Genomic DNA, 23966 nt, shown 5'->3' with positions numbered 1-23966 from the left:
AAATCACCTTTCCAAAACCAAAAACACGAGCAAAAGTGTGCATCTCTAACGTAAGCTACAAATGTTAGCATGTCCAGTGAAGAAGCTCACTGCCTACCTACAGAAACGGAGTTACTTACAAAGGCCAAGAGCACATTATTAACTAAAGACATTATTTAAAGTTATAGGTTACGAAAACAAAACAGCCTAAATTACAGCTAACACATCCACTGTGTAGTATTTCCCATCTTATCAGAAAACCGGTCCTGGTTAGCCGTTAGTTTAGGCTAACGTTAGCAGCTCTGTCCTGCACTTTATTAGATTTGAGGAAGTTTATACTCCAGCAAATGGGACGAGAGATAGCTTAAAATTTGCCAAACACATTGGTTAATCCTCATCCTAAAACCTTTCATTTTTTTTAGCAAATATCACTTTTTATAAATTACTTTTTATTGTAAAAATACTCGATTTTTGGACTTAATTCATCTCATCGTACCCTGAATTCACTCTCCTCAGTTGTGCCATCAAGAAAAAAAAAACAAGACCCGTGACTGGCCGGTGGTGTGTACCGTAGTGGGTTTTCATTGGTTGATAATTTTTTTAAGAGCTCGCTTGAAGGTTGAAGTCCATCAAAGCATTTTCACGCTTTAGGATGAAACCAGTTGCTGACATGAGATCAGATTTCCTGGTTACCATTTAGCAGAGAGACAGAAAAGCTGACCTCAGATCAGGAGTTGGGAGGCAAATTCACCTCGCATCCATAGTTCATAGACTTTTGCTGCAACACAATAAGGAATTAGTGATCACAAAGCGTCCTGGAGAAGCTGTACTTCTAATCCAAGCTTCTAATAAGAAAATATTTGGTAATGGCCGTTAGTTTAGGCTAACGTTAGCAGCTCTGTCCTGCACTTTATTAGATTTGAGGAAGTTTATACTCCAGCAAATGGGACGAGAGATAGCTTTAAATTTGCCAAACACATTGGTTAATCCTCATCCTAAAAACTTTCATTTTTTTTAGCAAATATCACTTTTTATAAATTACTTTTTATTGTAAAAATACTCTGTCACAAGTAAAAGTCCTGCATTTAAAATGTAAAAGCAGGATTTTACTGCTGTAGTTGTTGAGCTGGAGCTAATTTTCTACTATTTTGTATCAGACTGCAACTAATTATTTTCATTATGAATTAACCTGCTGATTATTTTTTTCCATTAACTGATTGATTGTTTGGTTCGGAAGACAGTGAGAAATACAATCATTCAAAGGAAAAGAATATCTTCACATTTGAGAAGCTGAAACCATGAACTGTTTTTACAGGAAAAACGACTTAAACGATCAAAACAGTTGCCAATTATTTTTCTGTCAATTGAATAATGTTTCAGCTGTTGTTGTATAAACTGTTGGTTGGTTGAATTTACAATAAAAACATCAGATTTTATAAGCTCTTCATATGCTTTCATGCAAAAAGTAACTAAAGCTGTCAGATACTAAATGTAGTGAAGCAGAAAAGTGGCATAAAAATAAACAACTCAAGTAACATAAATCTGCACTGAAGTACAGTACTTGAGTAAATGTACTTAATAAAGTTTCCAGACTTTTTGAGGACCCGCTGACACACGGTTTCCCTTTCCTCTTCCCTCCATCCCTTCATCTCTTCCTGCCGTCTCTACCTCCACAGACCATAACCCTTGTGAATTATTCACTATAACTGATTAATATTTCATGTCTAACCAGTGTGTGTGTGTCTTTCTAATGATTGACAGACTGAGCTCAAGGCCAGTTTGAAAGTTTGGAGAAGAAGCAATCTTTCTGTCCGTATTTCTTCTTCTCCTTCGTCATCAGTTATCCGTCCTGATAACAGATTAGATCTGGCTTTAAAGTTGTCGTCCGCCTGCTTTAGCATTGACGAGGACATAATTACACTGTAGTTTAGCTGTGGAGACTCACGCACACAGCTTGAGAAGCATTATAATTATTTCTCGTAGCAGGTTTTCTTCGCAGGTCATATCTCCAGCTGAGATTCAGAGAAGCTTTGAAGAGAAGCTGGCAGAAGTTGAATCAGTTAAAAGTGTTACATATAAACCAGTCAGTCGTTTCCTGACAGTTCGATCCATGTGAGGCCAAAGGAGAGCTTTGGTCTCCCACCTTGTATACTGATCACACGTGTTTCACTCATTTAGAGATGCCTATAGTCTGTCTATTGACCAAAAAAAGTGTCGTTTTAAAAGTAAAAATTATAAAAATATTCTGATATGTGAGGATTTACTGCATTTCTCTGTTTAATAAGATTGTAAACTGAATATCTTTGGACAAAAAAAATTTTTTTTTTAAGACATCTGAGAAAGTTCTGAGAAACCTTAATGGGCATATTTCAATATTTCTGATTAGTAATACAATGAATTGTGGAAAATAATACATAATAAGACACACAGGTCCATATCGAATCAAATTTAATAATTATATTTATATAAAACTGACAAAGTTGATGTGACAGTAAGTACTGGATCTTGAATAGAACATGCTGGTCAAAAGGGTTGAAAATATATAAAGAAGAAACTCTTGACAATACATTTTATTGCAGGCACCAGCTGACAAACAAGTCTGAAAGATGGCAAATGTTCACAACTGAGGATAATATTCCCAACGGCCACAGAGAGCTCCTGTACAGATCACTAAAACACATCTCTCTCTCAACTCTGGCTGAGCTCTGACTACAACGTGAATGTGTGTTTGTGTGTGTACCTGTTAGTCTTCCAGATGTGCAGCGTCTCCTCGTCCACGTTGTCGTGTCTCAGCGCCTGTTCGTCCAAGAAGTCAAAGAAGTATTTGACGGCAGGAGGCACGACAGAGCCCGAGCACAACACGCTGCGGAAGAAATCATCCACAAACTGCTGCAAAGTGCCCTGTAACACACACACACACACACACACACACGTAGTGTTTGAAATACCACTCTCATTTTCACACTAAAGTACGTCTGAGATGGTGAGAAAATAAGACACACCTGACGATCAGACACCTGGATCATGTTATGGTCGGGTATACAGGGGTATGAATAACTAGAGCTGCAGTGATTATTCGATTACTTTTAAATTATTAAATGAATCGCCAACTATTTTAATAATCAATTATTCAGTTTTAAGGAAAAGAAAATTGAAAAAAGGATTTGATTGCAGCTTCTTAAATGTGAATAATTTCTGCTTTCTTTGCTCCTCTAGGACAGCAAACCGAATATCTTTGGATTGTGGACCAAACAAGACGTCATCTCGGGTTTTGGGAAAGACTGATCGACATTTTCTAACATTTTATAGGCTAAATAACTAATAGATTAATCGAAAAAAGTAATTGAAAGATTAATCGACAATGAAAAGAACAACCAGGTTTTTCAAGTTCCATGTAAACGCAGCATCCTGAATATGATCAGAAAGGATCCAAAACCGGCATACTAATGTGCATGTAAACACACTCAGAGGCATTTATATATTTACATCAATCTAACTAATAACACATTATTATGAAATCGTGTTTCTTTCCACTGCTGAAGCTCACACACAGCTGTACCTTGACAGACAGTAGCCTGGTCAGGTAGATCTCAGTGATGGCTTTGGTCATGGCTTTGTCCTTCATGCTGCCTCTCTTTGACTTCCCTTCATCGATTTCATCTGCCGGCCTCACCAGGTGGAAGGTGTTGTCGTCCTCCAGCAGGGCATTTTCTATTAGCGAGTAACACACAGAGAGAGAAACAAGCCTTTTTCACACATGGAGTAGGTGGCGGGTTTTTACTACCCATACATTTTTACAATTCAATTTAATCATTTCAAGTTATTAGAGCTCAACTTCTGCTTTTAAAATATCATCAGTGCACAAGCATTCAATGACTCTAAGTTGGGACTCTTGTTCATCTTAAAGTCTGAACAAGAGTCTGTCATAATGTATTTAAATCATTTTGCAGTTGGCCTGCATAACAAGTATAGTAGTATGAAAATATAAGGATTATTACAGAAGTTTTCTAACCTGTTTTGGCCATGATCGCATTATAAGGGGAAAATTGTTTTGAATGGATCTGATATATAAGAATCTACTTCAAATTTAAAGTGTTTCCTAGTTTATTAAACTGATTTTGTTCCTAAGAAATTATATTTGTTAGTGGGAGGGGTTGTTTAAACTAACATAACATAACTGTGTCCTCTGACACTAATACTTTTTAAAATGTGTGTATTTGGGTGAATAACTGAGCCTTACCAAAAAGCTGTGGAAGAAATATTTTGTACTTTGTGTCATTGTTTTCCTCAAGTAAAAGTAAGTTTTGCGGTCAAGTGACAATATTATCAGGTTTTCAGATCAATTGTAGAATCACAGTTATAAGTTTTCATATTAATCAAAGATCATTTTTGGCTTTAAATAATTTTCCAATAAGTAATTACGTTTTTCACCTGCCAAGATTTTGTCACTTTTTGTTAAAAACCACAAATCCAGTTTGTGTGATTTTCACCTTTTTCTGGTTCTTACAGGCACAGGAAACTCAAAATTGTGTATTTGTAGCTTATTATGTGATAACTGTCTCCTGTGTCTGTATCTTTTCTTGAAAATGTTGCTGTTTCTATGTTGTTTCTTTATCTAAATGTTATTATCTTTATTTCCTGCTTCAGGGTTCGTTAATTAAATATCAAATCTTTATGATTTTGTTTTCTGTAGTAAGTCGTAAGTTTCAAAGTAACCAGAGACCACAGCCATCAGATAAGTTGAGTCTAGGAAAAGCAAAGTTCAAGAACATGAAAACTCTATTTCAGTATAAGACCTGAGTAACATTCAACAAGTGCCTCAGAGCGTGTGTGTGTGTGTGTGCGTACATACTTTCTTCCTGGCTGTCTTGGTGCTGGTGAAAGGACTGTGTGTGCAAAACTCTGGAGAGGACCAACGTGGCGTTATCACGAACCTGGAAGACAAAAAAAATCATAGAAATCAGTGAGAAAAATATCCTATGCACACAGTTATCAAGGTCTCACTGCAGCTTTCGCAATAAATCATTGTCTTTGAATGTGAGAGGGGCGTCTGGAGAAAGTGTTTCTAGTTTCTGACTGTTTTCGTGCAACCATGAGGACGGGTCTCGCGTGGCTCGACATTTCTCTGCACTTCAGTTTTTTGGTCGTTTCGGTGCAGAAGAAAAAGTCGGAGCTCAACACACAGAAGGAAAGATTAAAAACAACCAGATTCTGCAGCAGGAACATGAACTCCAGTCTCTCCTGACTCGCTGCATCAACTTAAGCTTGGGACAAATCTGAAGCCCAGCTGACTGACGAATGCTGAAAAACGGTAGTTACTAGAGTAGGGGCTGAAAAATATGCACATATGCACTCTGGACAGGATTAAAATCACCCCATCTAACCTAGAGTTATTTAATCCAATTGTAAATCTGGGTTTCAGAGAGACAGTAAGGAAATACTTTTGACTGCACTGAATAAAGTAAATTATAATAAAGTATAAGCACGAAAGCCTACAGACAAATTTGTGGCAAACCAAACTTACGTTGTAATGAGCCAGGGTGTTGAGCCTCTTCCAGCGTCCTTCTTTCTGGGAGGTCAGGTCGAGGTCGGACAGGATCTGACCCGTGGAGCCCGGGCGCCACTCTGTGGACGTAGGAGAAAATCACATTTTCTTTCATAATACAAGCGGTCTGCTGGGGAGAGACAGGAATGACGGAAGATAAAGCAAACTTTAATGTCCTTTTTTGTTTATATCTTGCTATACTCAGATCTCCATCGCAAAAGGGATATTGATCTCAATGAGATTACCTGATTAAATAAAGGCTGTATATAAAAGGAGAGTGTCACTGTTCTATTTTGTGTGATTTAACTGCTGTGCTTGTGAATTTCCATTAAGGATCAATAAAATACTCTCTCTCTCACTAATTTACAATAATCAATAAGTTGAGGCACTGTTTTAAAAGTACACAGTCTTTGTATAAGAGCTTTTTGTAACTGTGTTATGTTCTCCTTAACTAAACCGCACTCTATAAATATTAAATCGACTAAAAATAGTTTTATTGGTTGTTGATTATAGCATTACACCCCCCCATGTTAACCATGCAGAGTCAACACACAGCTGCAGGGGGCGACAAACTCCTGAGCATTCAGTGACAGCCAGGGTTGGGAGGGTTACTTTGAAAACGTAATCCGGTAAAATTACTAATTAAATGTTAAAAAATGTAATCAGTAACTTAATCCAAGTTCCAGAAAATAAAAGTAATGTAACCTGATTACTTCTAGTTACTTTTGGATTACTTCAATACCAAATACGCAAATAAAGACAAGAGAGTGTCAAAGCTATGTTGTCTGTGCAGTGTATTGATTATATAATTGTAAACATGCAATTATAAAATATCCCATTCCCATGAAATCAAAATCGATGTTTAAAAGTTTTTATATCATATGCCTTGCCCTGGGCCTAGATGTCATATGGCAGGATCTGGCCCATCAATGACTTGTCTTGTAGGTTTTCTTGAAGACATTTTAGAGTGTGTGCTGCTAAACGATTTCAAAATGTTGATGAATCCGCTCTGGGGGGCCTGTATTACTTTAGTGTCCAATGAAAAGCTTTCTTTATTTTTAATGACTGAAAATAGTCGTTCTGGGATTGGGCACCACTGATTACTGTAAGAAAGCACAACTTTATTCATTGATTTTGCAGAAACTGGATCATATTTGATGGAAAATATTTTCTCGTTTTCTCTCTGATGTTCCCCCGGCTGCTCCGCCTCAACCCTGATGGCTTTTCTTGTTGCTGCTAACTAGCTGCCATTATCTAATTAGCTCAGTTAGCCTGAAACTACTGGTCAAATTAACTTCCTATGCCAGTGCTGGGCAACTTGGAGCACCGGAGTGTGTGTTCAGGTTTACACTCAAGCACTGGAGGTTTTCAGGCCAGGGGAGGGGGAACCCGGCGGGGAATGATTGCGGGGAGCAGTGCTGAGCGAGCAGGGCAATAAAACTGCACTCAGCAGCCTCCAAGTGAACACGACACGAACTGGACCGAACACAGCCTCATTAGTTGACTCCTCCCCGGGGTGACAAGAGCCAAACCGGCAAGAAAACCTCCTTTGTACTGTATTCCCAGTGGTCAAACTGGCCTCTATCGTTCACTCATTTAATGGGTGGCGTAACCACATTCAACTACTGGCTACATGCCAATCAATATCTGTGTCCCTCCCTAGCTTTGTGTTTTTACAGGAAACACGTTAATAGCAAATAGCACTCCGCTTTCCGTTTAATGGAAACTTTCTGCTTAAAGTAATCCATATGTTCAATCCCCGTTTTTACAAAATGTACCTGTAACGTTAATCTGACTACGTCTTTATTTTCTGTACTGTAACGGAATACAGTTACTTTATTTTTGTATCCTCAATACGTAACGCCTGTAATCCGTTACTCCCCAACCCTGGTTGCAGCCATATTATTGACTTGTATAAATATCTATAAAACACTTCTTTAATTTAGATCGGTGTCCGTGTCTTACCCAGGGCAACACTCTCCACCTTTGGTCTCTGTGAGTACGGCAGATTCCTGTAGACCTGATCGATGATCTTCTCTTTCACCTGTTGAGCAGAAAATTAAGATTTTACTTGCCAAAATGTGTGCTAGGACACATTTATCAGCACTGAACATCAGAGAAATGTCACAAAAGATTGATTAATACATGTGGTGGAAAAACTTCCAGGTAAACTGTCTGGTGTGAAGGATTTACCTTTAACCTTTAAGGCTACATTAAACAGTGGCAACTGAAGATACATCACAGAAACTAAACTAAAATGGAGTCCAGTGTCCATTCTCTGCATATATGAGATAAAATCGTGGACTGAGTTTAGCTGAAACCCAAAATGAGGAAAGATATTTGGCTCCTGACGCAGAGACGGGTGAAGAAATTTACCTGGGAGATGGTGTCGCAGTTCAGCACCTTCACTGGAGTCACATCGGGTCCCTCCCCGTGCACCAACACCTGCAGAGTCTGAAGTCACAAACACATTAGTCAGCCAAATACTGATGCTGACCGGAAAGATATCAAGAGTGTGTTTTAAATTTTAGGTAACGCCTAATAAACTCTGAAGTGACTTCATTGCTGATTAGTTTGCTGAATTAATTGTTTCCTCTATATAATGTCAAAAAAGAGTGAAAGAATGTCTAACACAGTGTCTCAGAGCCTGAGGTGACGTCTTCAAATGTCATGTTTTGTCTGACCAACAGTCCAAAACAAAAAAAGATATTTAATTTACAATTATATAAAACAGAAAAAAAGCAGCAAATCCTGAAGGGTCACAGTGGAAATTAATTTTTGAACTACTTTTGTGTTTGTATTCCCCTGATCCATTGGCACAGTAGGCGCGCTGGTCCAGTTATTATGCCAGTTACTACAGACAGCAGAGATGATGTGACACTTTATCTAAAGCATTTATTGCTCATTACTCTTTTTAAAAGGCTAAGCGACGGATTAAAGCCACTGACTGTGAGCACAGCTGCAACCGCTCCGCCTGGCTGTGCTGGTTGAATCTAGGATGCTATGGATATGTCTACGGTAGCTGCACGTCGACTACTCCTTCCTGCGAGAAAGCTTCATTAAACCACACGCGGTTGTAACCTGTGGTGCTTCTTATCAGAGTTGACAGATATGTCACCAACACACCTCAGGAGCTCAGAAATAGCTTCAGTACAATGCTCAGCCAGCACATACACAAAACTTCTGCATATAGTTAGTGTTACACCCAATATAAACCAATTGATCAGAGCCAGATTCATAACAACCAACACACAGCTCTGACTACAGACACAACTACAGCCTGTCTCAATGAATTGCCATGACGCAGGCTTGTGCCTGAGCAGCCACAGCGGAAGATGCATCCACTCATAATACAGCTCAGGCTTTTCTGTGTGATCTTTTGTGGGGTTCAAAGCGACCAGAGTGCTCCCAGTTTTTGCTTAAAAAGTAGAATAGCAGATTCATTTTGTTGATTGGGAATTTATCATTCAATCGTTTCAACTCAAATTTTTTTTTACATGTTTTATGAAATTAATAAGCATTTTTTTGGCTCAACATCTAAATTCTGATCTAATTTCAGAGGCCTTTTCTGTTCTGTCAACGATCGAGTCAGGAGGAAACGCTGAATGCGTTCGGTTCACGAAAAGGAATCTAAGAATATCTCTGCCCTTCAAAATTCAAAATGCACACTGGTCAACAAGTGTTTGTGTGTACTGTGTATACTGACCAGTACAGAGTACTCAACGTCGTCCCCCAGCAGCCCCGTATCGTTCAGTGTGTATTTGGCTTTCTTCATCTTGGCATCCACCGGTCCCTTCTCAACCTGGTGCTTCAAGGCCTTGAACAGTTTGTATAGAGGCTCTCCTGCCGTGTCCTAAAACAAGGACACAAACACATTAGTTTTTAAAAAAAGCACTCAAACCCTATGAACAGGTAAACAGGCCGATCCATATGAATCCATATTGTTTTTATTATTTATTACAATTAGATTTCTATTTATCCTTAGCAAGACTTTTATCTCATGTGATGAAAATAGTGTTTTTTTAGTAAAAGATTTCAACATTTAAATACATTTTATTCATAGATCTGCTGAATACAAAAGGAAAAGTGAGGGTATTTTTCTGCGGTGGTGGAGGAAGTATTCCTATTCTTTACTTCATCAAGAGTACTTATAGCACACTGTAAAAATACTTTGTTTATCCAAGTAAAAGTCCTTCATTGAAAATAATAATAATAATCAGAAAAATGTACTTAAAGTATCAAAAGTAAAAGTTCTCAAAGCAGTCAAATTTTCCTTGTTAATGTTGTACTATCATATATTCTATCATCAGAGTATTATTCCTTATGTATTTATGTAAAAGCAGGATTTAACTGCTGTAGTTGGTTGAGGTGGAGCTAATTTTTTTTTATCATGGATTAATTGTCTAATTATTTTTACCATTAATTTATTGATTATTTGTTTTGCAAGAAAATAGTGAGAAATGCCGTCCAAACAGACAGCGCCTTCACAACGCCTGCTTTGTCCACCCAACAGTTTAAACATTATTAATAAATCAATATAAGGAAACGCAGCTACTTTTTGAAAGCCATTTTGAGAGCCATGAAATGCTTCACATGAAAAATAGCATAATATATAAACTCTTTGTATGTTTTGTGTGCAAACATCTTAAATTTGTAAAGCTGTGTGTAATTGTAGAAAAATACAAATAGAATATTTCCCTCTGAAATGTAGAGTAGAAGTATAAAATTATGAAAGCTCAAGTAAAGTACCTCAATTTTATACTCACGTAAATGTACTTAGTTATATTACACCACTGGTTTTCTGTCTAAAGTGTTTAAGTACAATGAAATGAGTTTGTTCTTAAAGCCGGGTATGAATAAAATTATCAAGATAGCAGTGCCCTGATTTCAACTTTGTATACTTTTATAAAGTTTTAGTGAATTTTAGTGTCCCACGGTCTAAATGTTTAAGAGGCTTAGAAGTCTTTGGACTTTGTTATGCTCGAGGGATTAAATGCAAACCACAATTCAACTGTTGATCCTAATCACAACATAAAAAATATCCATGGTGGGAAAACCTGGTCTGGAGCTGAAGAGTAAACACAATTTTTGGTATGAGAATGTTAAATTATAGAAACACACCACAGCACAACATATCGGCTGGCTGCTGCCAGTATCAACTTTCCAAAAAAAGCCACAGAAAAGAGCAAAAATACAGGAAAAGGTTTCAACAAAAGACAGAGAGAAGTAAAGAGTAAAGTAGAGTCAAATATAACAGAAGGAACAACAGGAGAAGAAAGAGAAGAAGAAGGCAGGCGAGAGCAACAGATCGAAGAGAAACAAATCGAAGAAAGAAAAAAACAGAATGAGCGAAAGTATTTGTGTTACCCGCAGGAATTGATAGAGACAGATGGACATCCAATTACAAAGCATCCTCTCCACCACAGTCTCTGACCTAGAAACACAAACAAAGAAACAAGAAAATCATTTCAACCATCATTTTAAGCCTGTGGTTTTTTTGTAATCATGGAAAAGTCACAGTGTAAATAACTACATTATTAAACTCCCAGCCTAGATAGATAACTGTGGTGTGAATGTGCTCACACAGGGCTATCCGTCCCTTCCTCACCTCCTCAGCATGAGTTTGGGGTTTTTGTTCTGCACGTGTTCGTCCATCAGCTCCAGCAGCAGCGTCCTCATGATGTCCGTGTAATACTCCAGTTTTCCGTGCAGCGCCACCGTCAGCAGGGAGGCAAAATAACCCCGAGCCCGGGCGTTAAAGTCCGGACGACTCTCCAACGTGCGGATGAACTAGAGGCAGAAAATACGGTGTATTTTAAATTGAAAAAACATAAACGTACTTTGGAAATAGTAGTTTGTCAAGCCTCAATAAAACATATAGAGCAATATTATGGGGTCTTATTTTTACTGCTGCAGATCTTGTGTCTGTGTGTCAATGTGTCAAACACCCATGTGGATCGAAACCAGATCAGACTATACTCAGCTCTGATCAGATGCTACGTATGATCACAGCGGGGGAAAATATATTAGGAAATCAGCCAATTAAAAAAATGTATGCTGACATTTATTAGTGTGTTTTTGCAATTTGATTCACAGATATTAAAATTAAAATTCTCAACTTATCATCCAGCTGGGAATGGAGTGTTTTATTGTTGGTGCAGGAGTTAAAAACAGGACTATCTCAGTATTTTTAGTATATAAACAAGTTAATTTCTATGGCTTTATATTTGTACTTATTACATTGTTAATTGATGGATCGTGCTGTTGCCGCCAGCATCAATGTTATCTCTCTGTTAGCGTCTGCATTTTGGATTTGGTTTCATTATCCTTCAGTTCCTCTTTTTAAAGACTAATTAATGTATGTTGTTGTTTGGGAAGGTTTTCCACGGGTCTGTTTTGGATCCGTGAAGACCTCTAGTGCGTGAAGGTTTTGGCCTGATAGTGGTGCTGGAGGTAAGTTCATGGTGTCACCTAAATCATCAGGGATTCACCTTCTAGAGAAAATATATTTTACTGTAAAATTAATTTTCTCTAACAAAATGCCAGAACCTCCGAGTGTCACTGGTTTGCAGAATCATCATTAAGAGCTTGAAACTGCTGACAGTGAGAAAAAGAAAAAAAAAATAGGACAGAAAGAAAGAAGACGGGGGAGGGACCCGAAATAACCAAAATTCCACCAAAAGCTTCAAACTCACATTGATGAGAAAGGTTTTACTGTTCAGTAGGTTTGAGAACTGGTTGAGTGCCTGAGCCACGATGGCCTTGCGGGCTTCTGGGATTTGTATTTCTCTTGTGATTATGGCGTCGTTGGTGCCGTCTTTGGAGGGCAGGAAGAAGTTTCGGTCGGTGTAGGTTTTGTAGTCCAAGAAGGGGATCCGGGCCTCGCTCAGATCACTGGTGTGGTCCTCCATTTCAATCATGAGATCTGACAGAGACGCATACAAATCGGGAAAAATATCCAGTCATGTCCCTCAAACAGCCATTGTCTAACTATATATTAGCAACCGTAAATAGGGGAGCAGGTGTGTCAAGCTTTGCATTTCTGAGAGGTGAATGGGTCTGTAGTAATAAAGAGTAATAAAGAGTTTGGACTGAGGTAAACTTAATCATCATATTACATTTCCTTCTGCTACAAAGCCGACAATGTATACAAAAATGAATAAAAATAAACCTGTATTGCATGGAGCAGTGCTGAGGATAAGTTATGTTTGTTTATGTTTCTCCAGATCAGAGGTTTTCAAAGTCTGAGACTGCGGACCTCCCCTCACACAAAGCTTGAAAATAGGAGATCCCTCACCCAGTCTTAGTTTACTCGCTTAGTATTGCTCAATTCCTGGATGGCTACGAGATCCTGATAATGTTATTTGGTCCCATAGACACTCAAAAATTGAGCAAAGATAGCCTAACATTACAGTTTGACACAACTTTAGACTGCACCAAATACACAAAAAAGGCATTTATCTGTTTCTGACTCTGGGAAAGACGTAAACAAACTACCTCTCTATTATACATCTCTTTTACCAAATCATGCACATTTACGCTTTAATACGTGATCTCCTTTTGATAACTAATGTCATATTTTTTCCCCACTTCCATTCCCTGAGCCTCCCCTGAAACTGCTTGGAGCGCCGCTGGGGTAGTCCCGCCTCACACTTAAAAAACATCTGCTCTAGATAACTTCAGTCATGTGACTCCCCAGCTGTCAGGGGATTGCGTCTACCTGTAAACTCTTTCTTGCAGCGATCACGCACACTCTCCTCCAGATTCTCCAGCTGGTGTTTCACCTTCTCGTATTCTCGCTCAGCCTGCTGACTCTTCCTCCTGTTAGAGCAAACACACACCAAAGACACATACACGGAGATATTTAAACACATCAACACACAGAAAAACAATTATTATATAAAGAGTTTTTGGGATAATTTGTCGAACCTGTAGCAGTAGACGGACACGGCGATGAAGAGCAGCATCGGTATGATGACTGCAGGGATGATTATAGCCAGAGGAATGTCCTCTTTTCTGGCGTAGTACACTGAACCCACATTCCACTCGCCATGACCAAACTTCACCTGGAGAGAGACGAAGATCGAAAATCTGCATCATTTAAGACATTTTTCTGTAATTTAGCTCGACATATTTGGTATTAAATGCCTTACATTTATTTAAGCTACAAATTAAAACTGTTTTTGTGTCTTTATGTGATTTTAATCTTCTCCTGAGTGTGTATTTGGGTAATTTCTCACCACTATCTCAGAAATAATTACAACCCCCAATGAAGTTCTGTTTTTCTACAAACTTGTTGGTCCTCCTGTAATTTAAATCCCATCCGGAGCGCTGTGCTTGTATGTTAAAGTGAACCCCTCGGCTTTTTTCAGCGTTGTCCTCAGCACAAAAAAAATTTACTTTTGTGTGAAAATCGAGCAAGGTAAAAACATTTTTGCTAATCTGACAGATGGAAACATGCTCACACCAACATATCGGCCTATTTAAACAGAAAACTGTTAAGAGAAAAGACCCCGAAAAAGGTAGGCACTTGTATTCAGTTTTCAGCCCGGTTTTAAGCCTATATTTGATAACACTTTGGCAAAATGGCACCGTTAAAAGTATGCTGAATTAGCTATTAGCAGTTCCAGTTTGCCGTGTAACCCATGGATGTACAGACAACTATCACTGGATTACTTTGATACTGAAGAAACGTGATGATTCTCAGGCAAGTTCTGAAGCAAATTCACTCACGATGGACATTAAAGATAATCATATTTTCAGGAAGTGTAAGTCACACAAAAAATGATATCCATGTGTGTCGCAGTTGCGATTTTTGACTCATGCAGTATCTCTGCCTCTCCCTCAACTCTCCGGTGCCCTCTGGAGATGCTTGTCTTTCTCTTTCAGCATTTTCCTGCTAAATGTCTTTTATTGACTGTTATGGCAGAAAATTGTGTCCTCTTACATTTAATCTTTTATGTATGATCTTTTAATATTATTATTATTACTATCATTGTTATGTCATATAGATATATATGTATTGTGTTTTTTTATCCTTAACCTTTCCTCTCCTCTATATACTCCTTATGTTAGTCTGTCCACATTTACTAGGGTTTAGGTCAGAGCTGTGAGATTGTTTTGGTGTTTCCCTCTCTTGTTGTTCCTCTCCTCTCCTGGAATGTTCATTCAAGGCCTGGAGAGGATCTCTGTTCCCCAAAACATAGAAACCTAGACTGTGTAAATGATGATGCATCCCTTTGCTCGGGGCCAGACGCCCGAAGCCGCCATAGGCTGCAGGTCTCTGGATCAGCTGTGTTTTAGTACAACGGTTGGTTGTTACTCAATTCTTTGCTCAACCCCTCACCAGGAATATAATTTCCACGACACAGACCATATCCTGTCATTTCCTGATGGTTAAAATATCGTCTGAGTTAAATTACGGAGGAGCACTGTGAATATTTCATTCACCTCCACCTGTAACCTTAATCCCATTCAACTGTTTTATATTAAATATCCCAAGGTGGTAGGTTGACTTTTACATGAGCCCCTGAACATAGTTTAGTTGTGTGGTTACCAGTAGCTCCAGCGGGTCGTTGGTTGTGTCTCTGCGTTGGCGTCTGGATCTGGCTCGGGGCGGTGATGAAGGAGCCTCAAGGATCAACTTATCATCCTGTAGAGGAAAGATGGGAAGGAAAGAGTCACCCAGCTGAACAAAACACATGTTAGACTGTTGGTCTAACTCTGTTAGTGATAACATGAGTGATGGGTGACCTGAGCTAAAGACACAGGTTAGCTTTCCAACTCATCCACCTACTGTGGTATAAAATAGTGTTTCCCAGCCTTTAAAGCCAAGCAAGACAACATAACAGTTACATATGACATTGAGCAGTTTCTTTTTCAGATTGTTCAATTTTAATAGTGTGTGGAGTCCTAAGATATAAAACGTTCCAGTACTGTACAAAAAAATCTTTAAGAGGACTCACAAAACTAAACATAATTTGTCGTTGCAGAAATATGTTTTTCTTTCCTACTTGATAATCATTTTGCAGCCCCTCAGCTTTATCTTGTGACAAACCACTGGTACAAAACACCATGTTGTATTCACTTTACATTAAATTTAAAATGCACCAGATTCATTACATTGCTGTAACACAGGCGATCAATTGAGGCAGTCATTTCTCACCTAAAGATAAACTACAGTTAAGCAGCCGTTTCCCAAGGTGTTTTTAAACTAAACAAGCTTTGTTTTTTGTTTCAGGAAGAGGGGCAGTATTACTGTAAGCAGTAGGACAAACTTTACACCACCTACTGCCCAATAACTGCGTTTAATCTGAACATTATTCTCATGGAAATAAACAAATCTTGGCGGATTGACTCAACTAAATGGAGGAGCAGCTGTTGCATAGCTCAGAAAACACAAGAGGAGGAACATTGAGGCAACATATCTTTAGGTGCATTTAAACAAGCTGAAAGTGTAAAAGATTTCTGTTTTTGTCAAATAATCTTTGCAGCAGAATCACTGCTGTAACTGGGAGCCTAATGGTTTGCTGTATAGTGTTACACAAGGGATCAAGTGTTAAGTGTGTCCTAATGCTGCATTTCTGGAAGCCTGTGTTTCTGTAGCATGACAGCATCATCCTGAATTAACGTCACTGCAGTTTTAGACGTGGATGATGTGACTGTCTGATATACTACATTTAATAATATGCCAATATCAGCTCCGTCTTTACAGTGTAAATCCATTAAAAAGCCATTATAAAGTTCTATTTCTTTTTAAGTTATCTTCAGTGTGTGTTTACCTGCAGTATGTTAACGTGGCAGGAGGCATCTCCAACAAATGCCTGGGCCTCTTTGGCCGTCATCGCCTTGGAGAAACCTCGACCCTGACGAAAGCAAGAAGAAGCGAATGAACTCAACAGATTCAAGAGATAAAGAGTGCTATTAAGTGTAAAAGTGTAAAAATAACAGTTTGTCCTCACAGTCACGATGATGATGCTCGTCTCTGTGATGACGTTCTTGGCGAGTTTGTTGAAGGTGGGGTTAGGGTGATAGTCGAAGCTCTTCAGCTCCTCCATCACGTTGTCCAGCTGGAGAACCGTCCTGAAAGACTGGCTGTCGAAGCAGGAGTTCACGGCCGGAGAGTAAAACTGGAGGACGGTGTCGTTCTTACTCAGAGCCTCCTCCACAAACTGAGAGAGACATGAAAACGGGGAAGAAGCCACGTCACAGTGTTTTACTCCATTCCATTCAGCCAGGACCCCATTGCATTATTTGGTTTCTTCAAATGCAAACAATAAAATAAATAAAATAATAAATGACAGAAAACCTGAGGTCTGCTTCAACTCTCGGGGCTGAATTTTTTTTGTACCTACTGCTTTTTATTAAATTAAATATGGCTTTTTATATTTATCTCTCTTTTATTCTTCTATTAATTCTGTTTATGTAACTTAGATTTATCTTCAATTCTATTTTATCATTTTAAAAGTTTTATATAGCTTGTCTAAATGCCTTTTTAGGCCTTATTTAAATCACTTAAAACTGCAGTAGCTAAGTATGCTTTAAAAAGTAAATATAACCTAATTTAAATTGGACCTACCAGCAATTACTTTAAATATGCCCATAAACTGGAAATAAAAACAATGTTTGTCTTTAAAAACAAAACAAAGATGGTTCCACTCTTGCTCTCAATCCGCAGTATTTTCACTTTGTTTACGTCACATTTCAGAACATTCAAAGAGGCTGTAACTTCTATTTAGAGACTTTTTGTTGTCTTATTTAAATTAGTAAGTTTTAAATTGAGTTTCAGCTGACTGTTTATCTGTCTGGGCCACAACTGAACTGTTTTGGTTCACTCTCGCTGCTCTCACAGCGCCGTTTTTGGTCGCAGCAGGCAGCTGTTTTCAGAGAAAAAGCTCTAAAAAGCCACCTTACACGACCTGCTCAGCAGCAAACAGCAGACAGACAGTTAGAGACTAGCTGGTGAACACAGAGCAGCATTAAGCAGCTTAAGAGCCAGATATTTCCCTCAGGAGGTGGTGGAGACCAAAGCCAGAGGTAAAAGAGAGAGAATACTGGACATTCATCAGGTGGACACAAATTCACACATCTTCTGATGGTTGAAAGAAAAGTGTCTGTGTCTCCAACAGGTAAAGTCAAGTAATAATCCAGATTTTCAGTGCAGTTGTAACTTTTACTTCAGATTTCCTCCCCCCTTCTTCCATCTTGTCTCTCTGCCTCCCCCCACTGGGTCTGCTCATCTTCCTTCAGACAGCAGACTTTGATGAAGCCACGATAAGACGACTTCACCTTCTGTCCCCTGCAGTGAATCTTTCCTAAGAGACGACTAGAAAGCTATTCAGCAGTGAAAAAGAAGCGTCGCCCCCCTTTTTCTGTTTCAGGTTTTCGTCTCAGACAGAACAAGAGTCAGTCGCCGCTTCAGGCCGATATATATCCAGTCATTGTGTTTTTATAAAACTTTGATTTAGTCCCGTCAGTGTCGTCCACCTCTGATATTAGGTAGTTTTATTGATTACACATTTCCTGTAGAATTGATCCGTATAGCTCAGACAGATCACAAGTACAAAACAAAGATTTATCTTCTTCTTTAATCTAAAATCTAAGAAAACCCACTGACAAAAAAGTAAGTGCTTAATACTTGACTATTTTTTACTATTATTTGTTCATTTTTTGTTTTGACTTTATTTTATCCCTTTTATTTTATTGTATTTTACTAAGTTTATATTTATCTTAAACGTGTATTTTAGTCTTTTCAATGCTTTCATGCTTTTATCTTGTATTGTTTTTGGGTATTATGGTCTTTACACTTATTAAAGCACTTTGTAACTTGTTTTTGAAAAGTGCTCCACAAATAAAGGAACTTTTTTGTAATAACATGTAATATAAAAACTTTTTTCAAATTCAGATACTGTGATGTAAAAAAAGTAAAAGCTAAACATTAATACCACAGTAAAATGTGTCTAATGTAAATTTCATGATATTACACATAAAAAAAAAACACAAACACATTTCTGACAATATGTTCGACGTTTCTTTGAGGATGGTTGTTTTCCCCATGATGGTCCTCAAGTGGCAGTTTAGTTTACCAGTGTTTTTATTTGCCACTACACTACTAGTTTAAAACTACCTAATTCTTAAAATTATCTTAGTTGCAACCAATTTATTTGCTCTATTTTGTTATGTACAAAACACAGTACACCGTACTTTAAGTGTTAAAGACAATCCAGTTGCATATTGTCTTTGATAAACTGTCATCTTTTCTTATTATTAACATCATCAACAAAAACGTGTCACCAACATGATAATGATTTATGACGGAACAAAGGGAGAAGAAACACTGAGTTTAAAAGTGTGCGTGGAAAATAAAGAGGACAAAAATAACTTTCTGCAGAGAAAGGAAACTGTGAAACAAGAGCGTGTGTAAGAAATAAACAGGAAATGACCAACAAACTCCATCAAACAACAGCAACAACACAACTTTTAGTACAAACATCAACTCCAAAACAAACAAACACACACGTCTTAATCTTCGCACCTGATTTTGATTGAATGTTTATTAGTTTTAGACTTTTGTTGTTTTTTCTTTTTATACCTTCTAAGCATTTTGAGGCTACACCTGACGCCCTCTTTGTTATGTACAGTTAACACGGTCACAGGTGTCGCTCTCATCTGTCGCGAGGTTAGTGGAAAAGGCTCTGTCTACTTGTCCCATGCGACTCTGCTCTGCAGTATAAATCCAGTTGCTGTTATTCTGAACCGCTCTATGAAGCGCTCTCTCTGCCTCTCTCTCTGTTGTTCCTGCTCACCTAGCATCAGCACATTAGCACCGCTACCTGTTCTCTCCACTGATGCTGATTCACTAATTTGTTCACTATCTGGGTTAAGCTCAGCTCCAGTTTGTGCCTCTCATGTGTCGCAGAGGTAACCATTGGTCTCTCTAGAAGATAATTAACCGGCCAAACGCAGAAGGTCGTTTAAAAAACACACTTTTATACCATTATTCTCTGACCGCAGGGAGCACTGTGGCAAGTAGTTGCTGCTAAAAAGTTATTCATTCTTTAATTGTTCATTCGTCCAGCTTTAACATAATCACACTTATTTTTATTTGTCAGTACATTTATACAAAACATAGTACATTTCTGGTTTTCACTGGTTACTTTTTGATTTGTTTTCCTATTTGATTGTGATCAAGGATTTCAATGATTATTTTTTGTCACAGTTTTCATTGATAAAATTCATACTGATCACTCACACACACACACACACACACACACACTTACCTCTACAGTAGTTGTATTCTGTGAAAACTCGTCAGAGCAGGGCAGGACTTTCATTGTGGCTCTCTGGATCAGGTCAAAACCATATCCCATCACCACAATCCTTCGACCACCACTACACACACACACACACACACACACACACACACACGGAGAGGTGGAAATTAATTTAAATTTCACACATGATAAAGTTTGCTACTATACTGATTGTTCCCCATAAAAATACTTCATGTGAGTAGTTTGGTTTTTGTTGCTTTAGTCCACATTCCCTTAAATACTGTATCTGTACTATTATTCAAATAAGACTGTAAACTTTTACTTATGTAGTATCTCAAAGTGGAATTTACGCATATAACTGAGGATTTGTTTACCTTTTCCACCACTGACCAACAACTGTGTGTTGTAATTACATTAAAGGGACAGTTAATCTTAATAACATAAAATGACTCCCGGCACATCCCCAAAAGACTTTTTCTTCTACACTGCTCTTTGCTAACGATGCTTAGCATCAGTTTTTATGAATCTCTGTACTTTGCCAGCTTTATTTTAGCCAATACGATTCATTAAAATATGCCCACATAAGCCCTGATACTGATCTTTAGGATGGACTGAGGGCAGCTCTAAATGCTTCTACATGATATAATAATAGCTCAATCTACAGTACCACCAAACTGATGTAAACCAACGTTTAAAAACATACTCACCACACGAAGCTGGTCTTAGGGTAATAATCTGTGATCTTTGGGTTATCAGAGTACTGGTATGCAGCTGGGACGTCTTTGGTGGTGTTTTTACCGTATTTCACCGTCACCGTTAACGGGTCAGAGGGCACCTTCTGCCCACGGTACCTCCCGGTCTCGCAGGTGATCTGTGCGCCGAATGACCGGCTGAAGAGGGGAGATATATATATTTTTAATGTTTAACTGTCTCTTAGGAAAACATAAGTAAACATATCACACTGTGAAGCAGGTGTTGCTTACACTTCACAGGGAACTCCCCCCACAGTGACGGCGATGTCGTCTTTAGTTGCAGTGTCCAGGTCTGTGCCGCTGATGGTGATCATGGTTCCTCCGGCTGCAGGACCCTTCGCTGGGTGCACGGCATCTGGTTTGGGGTCCTGAACAGAGATGATAATAAATTAGCAGATTAAGAGTTTTCTGTCACCCTGATGCTAGACAAGTAGTTTGAAGGAAAAAAAAGACAGACAAAGATGGTATAACGCTTCAATGATTTCTACATTTACAGAACTTTTTGCTCTAGTTTAGATTGAACAGGGGGGAAAAAAACACTATTTCTTCATTTTGTACTTTTTACTTTGTACCATAGAATTTAAAATAGAAGCAAAATTGTGAAGTAAGTGTAAAAAAAAGTGCAGTTCGTAAAACCCTTTCAGCATATAAGTTGCAAATCCAAGCATGCACATATGCTGTATTTGTCTTTTTCCTCTTGTCTAGCTTTAAATTGTTGTCATAAATTAATAGTTAACTTCTCCTTTTTGGATGTGAGAGACACAATATAAAATGTTCCATGTCCAATCTGTTGGGGGGGGCCGCCTGGTACGGCCAAAGGTGAGGTTTACCGAGCGGCTGTAGAGCAATGTAGCAGTCATGTGTACTGTCATGGTGCAACCACAGTTTAGCTGTGCAACCAACTCGTCAGAGGGTGACATGGGAATGGATTTTCACTCCTACAGCTTAAGCCACTGGGAATATCATCAGTTTTGCAGGTATTTTGGTATAAACCAAAGTACTGGACATTTCTAAACTTTGCCCTTATGATGACGTTATTCACTAAAGATACTAAAATTTGCCCTGAGGTTAAAATGAATGTGTGAACCAAATTTAATGGCAGCATATCCAATAGTTAAAAGGTATTTCAGTCCAACGTCTTTTTCCAGATAATGTTTGTGACTCATTTCAACTTGAGTCGTTTCCCAGAATCTTTTAAATTAATTATGATGTCTAATTAGTTTTTCTACCCTCCATTAAAAAGGTCTGTGGTGTGTTTTTCCTGCAGTCTGAAACCAGTTATTTTCGGCGGGAACACTTTACAAAGAGAACAAAACAAAGAGAAAAATAAAATGACAAGTGAACATTAAACTTTAACAGAGTTCTTTCTGTTCCAACACATCAAAACCAAAAACATATTTAAATTTTTCCAAAGCTAAATAACTCCATACCCTATGGTATTTAGGCACCGAGCTATAACTCAAAAACAAACAAAAATCAGTTTCACTGTAGAACTTCACCTGGGGGGAAGTTTTATCAACTTGTGTGCTTGAAGAATATTGATAGGAGACGGCGACTGCTGAAATACACCAGCTGGTTAGTTTCCTGTTTTTACTGGCAGGTTTTGTGCAGTGCTGACAGCATGACAAACACAGCAAGATGGGATATTAATTCTCAGCTACACTGAAGGATATAGTGGCTTCGAAATTTAAGAAGTCAATCTGTCTGGAGAATTACAACACAGCAGCCCGAGCACAGTGAGCGAATGAAATTATTTGTGGTTGTTTGGAAGCGAGGGGGGTGGGGCGGGATAAAGGTGCAATATGATTCCACACTTAAGAAGTAAAACAATGTTTTCTAAATCAGTGTAGCACGTAGCAAGTGTGTGGTGTGCAGCTGCTGAGATATACTTAAGCATTTGGTTTGGTGGCGTTTCAGATTTGTTCTTGCTTTTCTGGCAGAGAGAGCCGCAAAGCACAAGAACAAACATCCCCGAAGAGAGACAAACTAAGAACAACTCTGCCTGGTTGGAAGTTGTACACAAACACAACAGCGTCACAGGAGGAAGCGGAGACTGAAATACATTTGGTCTGTGAGACAAAGACAACGCAGACAGTTCTATTTTTTGACTCTGGCATTAAGATGACAGAAATTCAAACTTGGAGATTCACTAGCAGATATACAACGGATGGAAATATGAACAAATCAATCTGGCAGACAGTTAGCATGTAGCCGGTGAACACAATGGAGCATGTTCAGGAGCTAACTGAGCTAAAAGGAGAGTGAATAGAGGTCTTACATACGTCAAGTGGCCAGAAACAGGAATACAAATTCATGGTAATGTAACTTTGGGTCTAGCTGGATGTGTAAATAAGCAACTGCTTGCATGTTAACATGTTAGCATACCAACTTCATATATGTCAATTATGTGTTTTAAACTGTCCTGATGAAGTAATTAAATATTGTGTTAAACTCTTCAAAAACAGGATTAAAAAATAATTTTTGTTTTCGCCTTTTACTTTGTTGCAAATATTTATGTTAAAGAGAAATACTTAAGATTTGAAACCAGGTTTTCAGGGTTTTTAACATAATGTAATATACTGTCTTGTAGTATTTACATACTTTATATTGTCTTTGCCTTCTTATATTTTGTTCATGTGTGGCTCTTTCCTCTACGACTATCTAACTATTATTTTCATTGTTGATTAATCTGATTATTATTTTTAGCAATTACTAGATTAATTGTTTGGGCTATAAAATGTCTGAAAATAGCCCAGATGCATTTAAAATTCATCGCTTTATCTGTTCATTCCTCCAAAACCCGAAAAACATTTGGTTTACAATCATACACGACCAAAAAAAAAGAGCAACAAATCCTCACATTTGAGTGGCTAAAATCAGACAAAGGCATATTTGCTTCATATACGTTTAATTTTCAACAGATAAAGTGATTGATTAACTAGACGTTTCATATCTACTCTCCTCTTTGTCCTCACCTTGAGGCGGGCTGTAACAACATTCTCAAAGCACTCCCTTTAAATTTCATCAACATTTTACCGAGGCAGGAAAATATCATCAACAAATGTTTTGTAATACAATGTTTGTATCCTTTAGACTAATTTAAACAATTTAATACGTTACCCAAGCAGTAATCCACAGAAAGACCGGTCTGCCTGTTAGTGTTTCCACAGTATTGGTTTAATTTAAGACAAACAAATCCAGACTCTCTGAGGGAAGTTGGAGGGTTTACAGACTGAGACATACTGCTGCTGAAGCAAATGAGTGATTGTGGTCTCAGCAGTCTTCTTTAATTAGCTTTTTGTCAGCCCAATAGGAAAAAAAACAAGAAATATGAAAGTGAACAACAACATTTAAATTAAACAACTGAGCCTATTTGGAGAAACAAAACAGAACAGCAGGTGAAACTTATTCATTTTG

At 38.2% G+C, this 23966-nt stretch overlaps 1 protein-coding gene across 4 annotated transcripts in view; it reads right to left on the bottom strand.

Annotated features, from left to right (window-relative positions):
- plxnb2a.1 (plexin b2a, tandem duplicate 1) overlaps positions 1-23966 on the bottom strand; it is a 184073-nt gene that overhangs the window by 5338 nt on the left and 154769 nt on the right. For all 4 annotated transcript variants that reach the window (XM_038738306.1, XM_038738308.1, XM_038738307.1 and 1 more), the window contains 18 exons: positions 20781-20917; positions 20505-20687; positions 19804-19915; positions 16486-16695; positions 16306-16389; positions 15081-15176; positions 13454-13590; positions 13245-13345; positions 12220-12449; positions 11133-11314; positions 10892-10958; positions 9231-9377; positions 7901-7978; positions 7490-7568; positions 5504-5604; positions 4832-4913; positions 3539-3690; positions 2720-2880 (listed from right to left, as the gene is read on the bottom strand). In XM_038738306.1, coding sequence (XP_038594234.1) covers positions 2720-2880; positions 3539-3690; positions 4832-4913; positions 5504-5604; positions 7490-7568; positions 7901-7978; positions 9231-9377; positions 10892-10958; positions 11133-11314; positions 12220-12449; positions 13245-13345; positions 13454-13590; positions 15081-15176; positions 16306-16389; positions 16486-16695; positions 19804-19915; positions 20505-20687; positions 20781-20917 — 2339 coding nt within the window. The remainder of the gene's footprint in view (positions 1-2719; positions 2881-3538; positions 3691-4831; positions 4914-5503; positions 5605-7489; positions 7569-7900; positions 7979-9230; positions 9378-10891; positions 10959-11132; positions 11315-12219; positions 12450-13244; positions 13346-13453; positions 13591-15080; positions 15177-16305; positions 16390-16485; positions 16696-19803; positions 19916-20504; positions 20688-20780; positions 20918-23966) is intronic.

Source organism: Micropterus salmoides, unplaced genomic scaffold (assembly GCF_014851395.1).
Source record: "Micropterus salmoides isolate LMB-PRFRI ecotype aquatic unplaced genomic scaffold, ASM1485139v1 Ms_hic_scaffold_23, whole genome shotgun sequence".
NCBI classification, from domain to species: domain Eukaryota; kingdom Metazoa; phylum Chordata; class Actinopteri; order Centrarchiformes; family Centrarchidae; genus Micropterus; species Micropterus salmoides.
The sequence above is the reverse complement of the archived record's forward strand: the minus strand, read 5'-3'. Positions and strand labels throughout refer to the sequence as shown.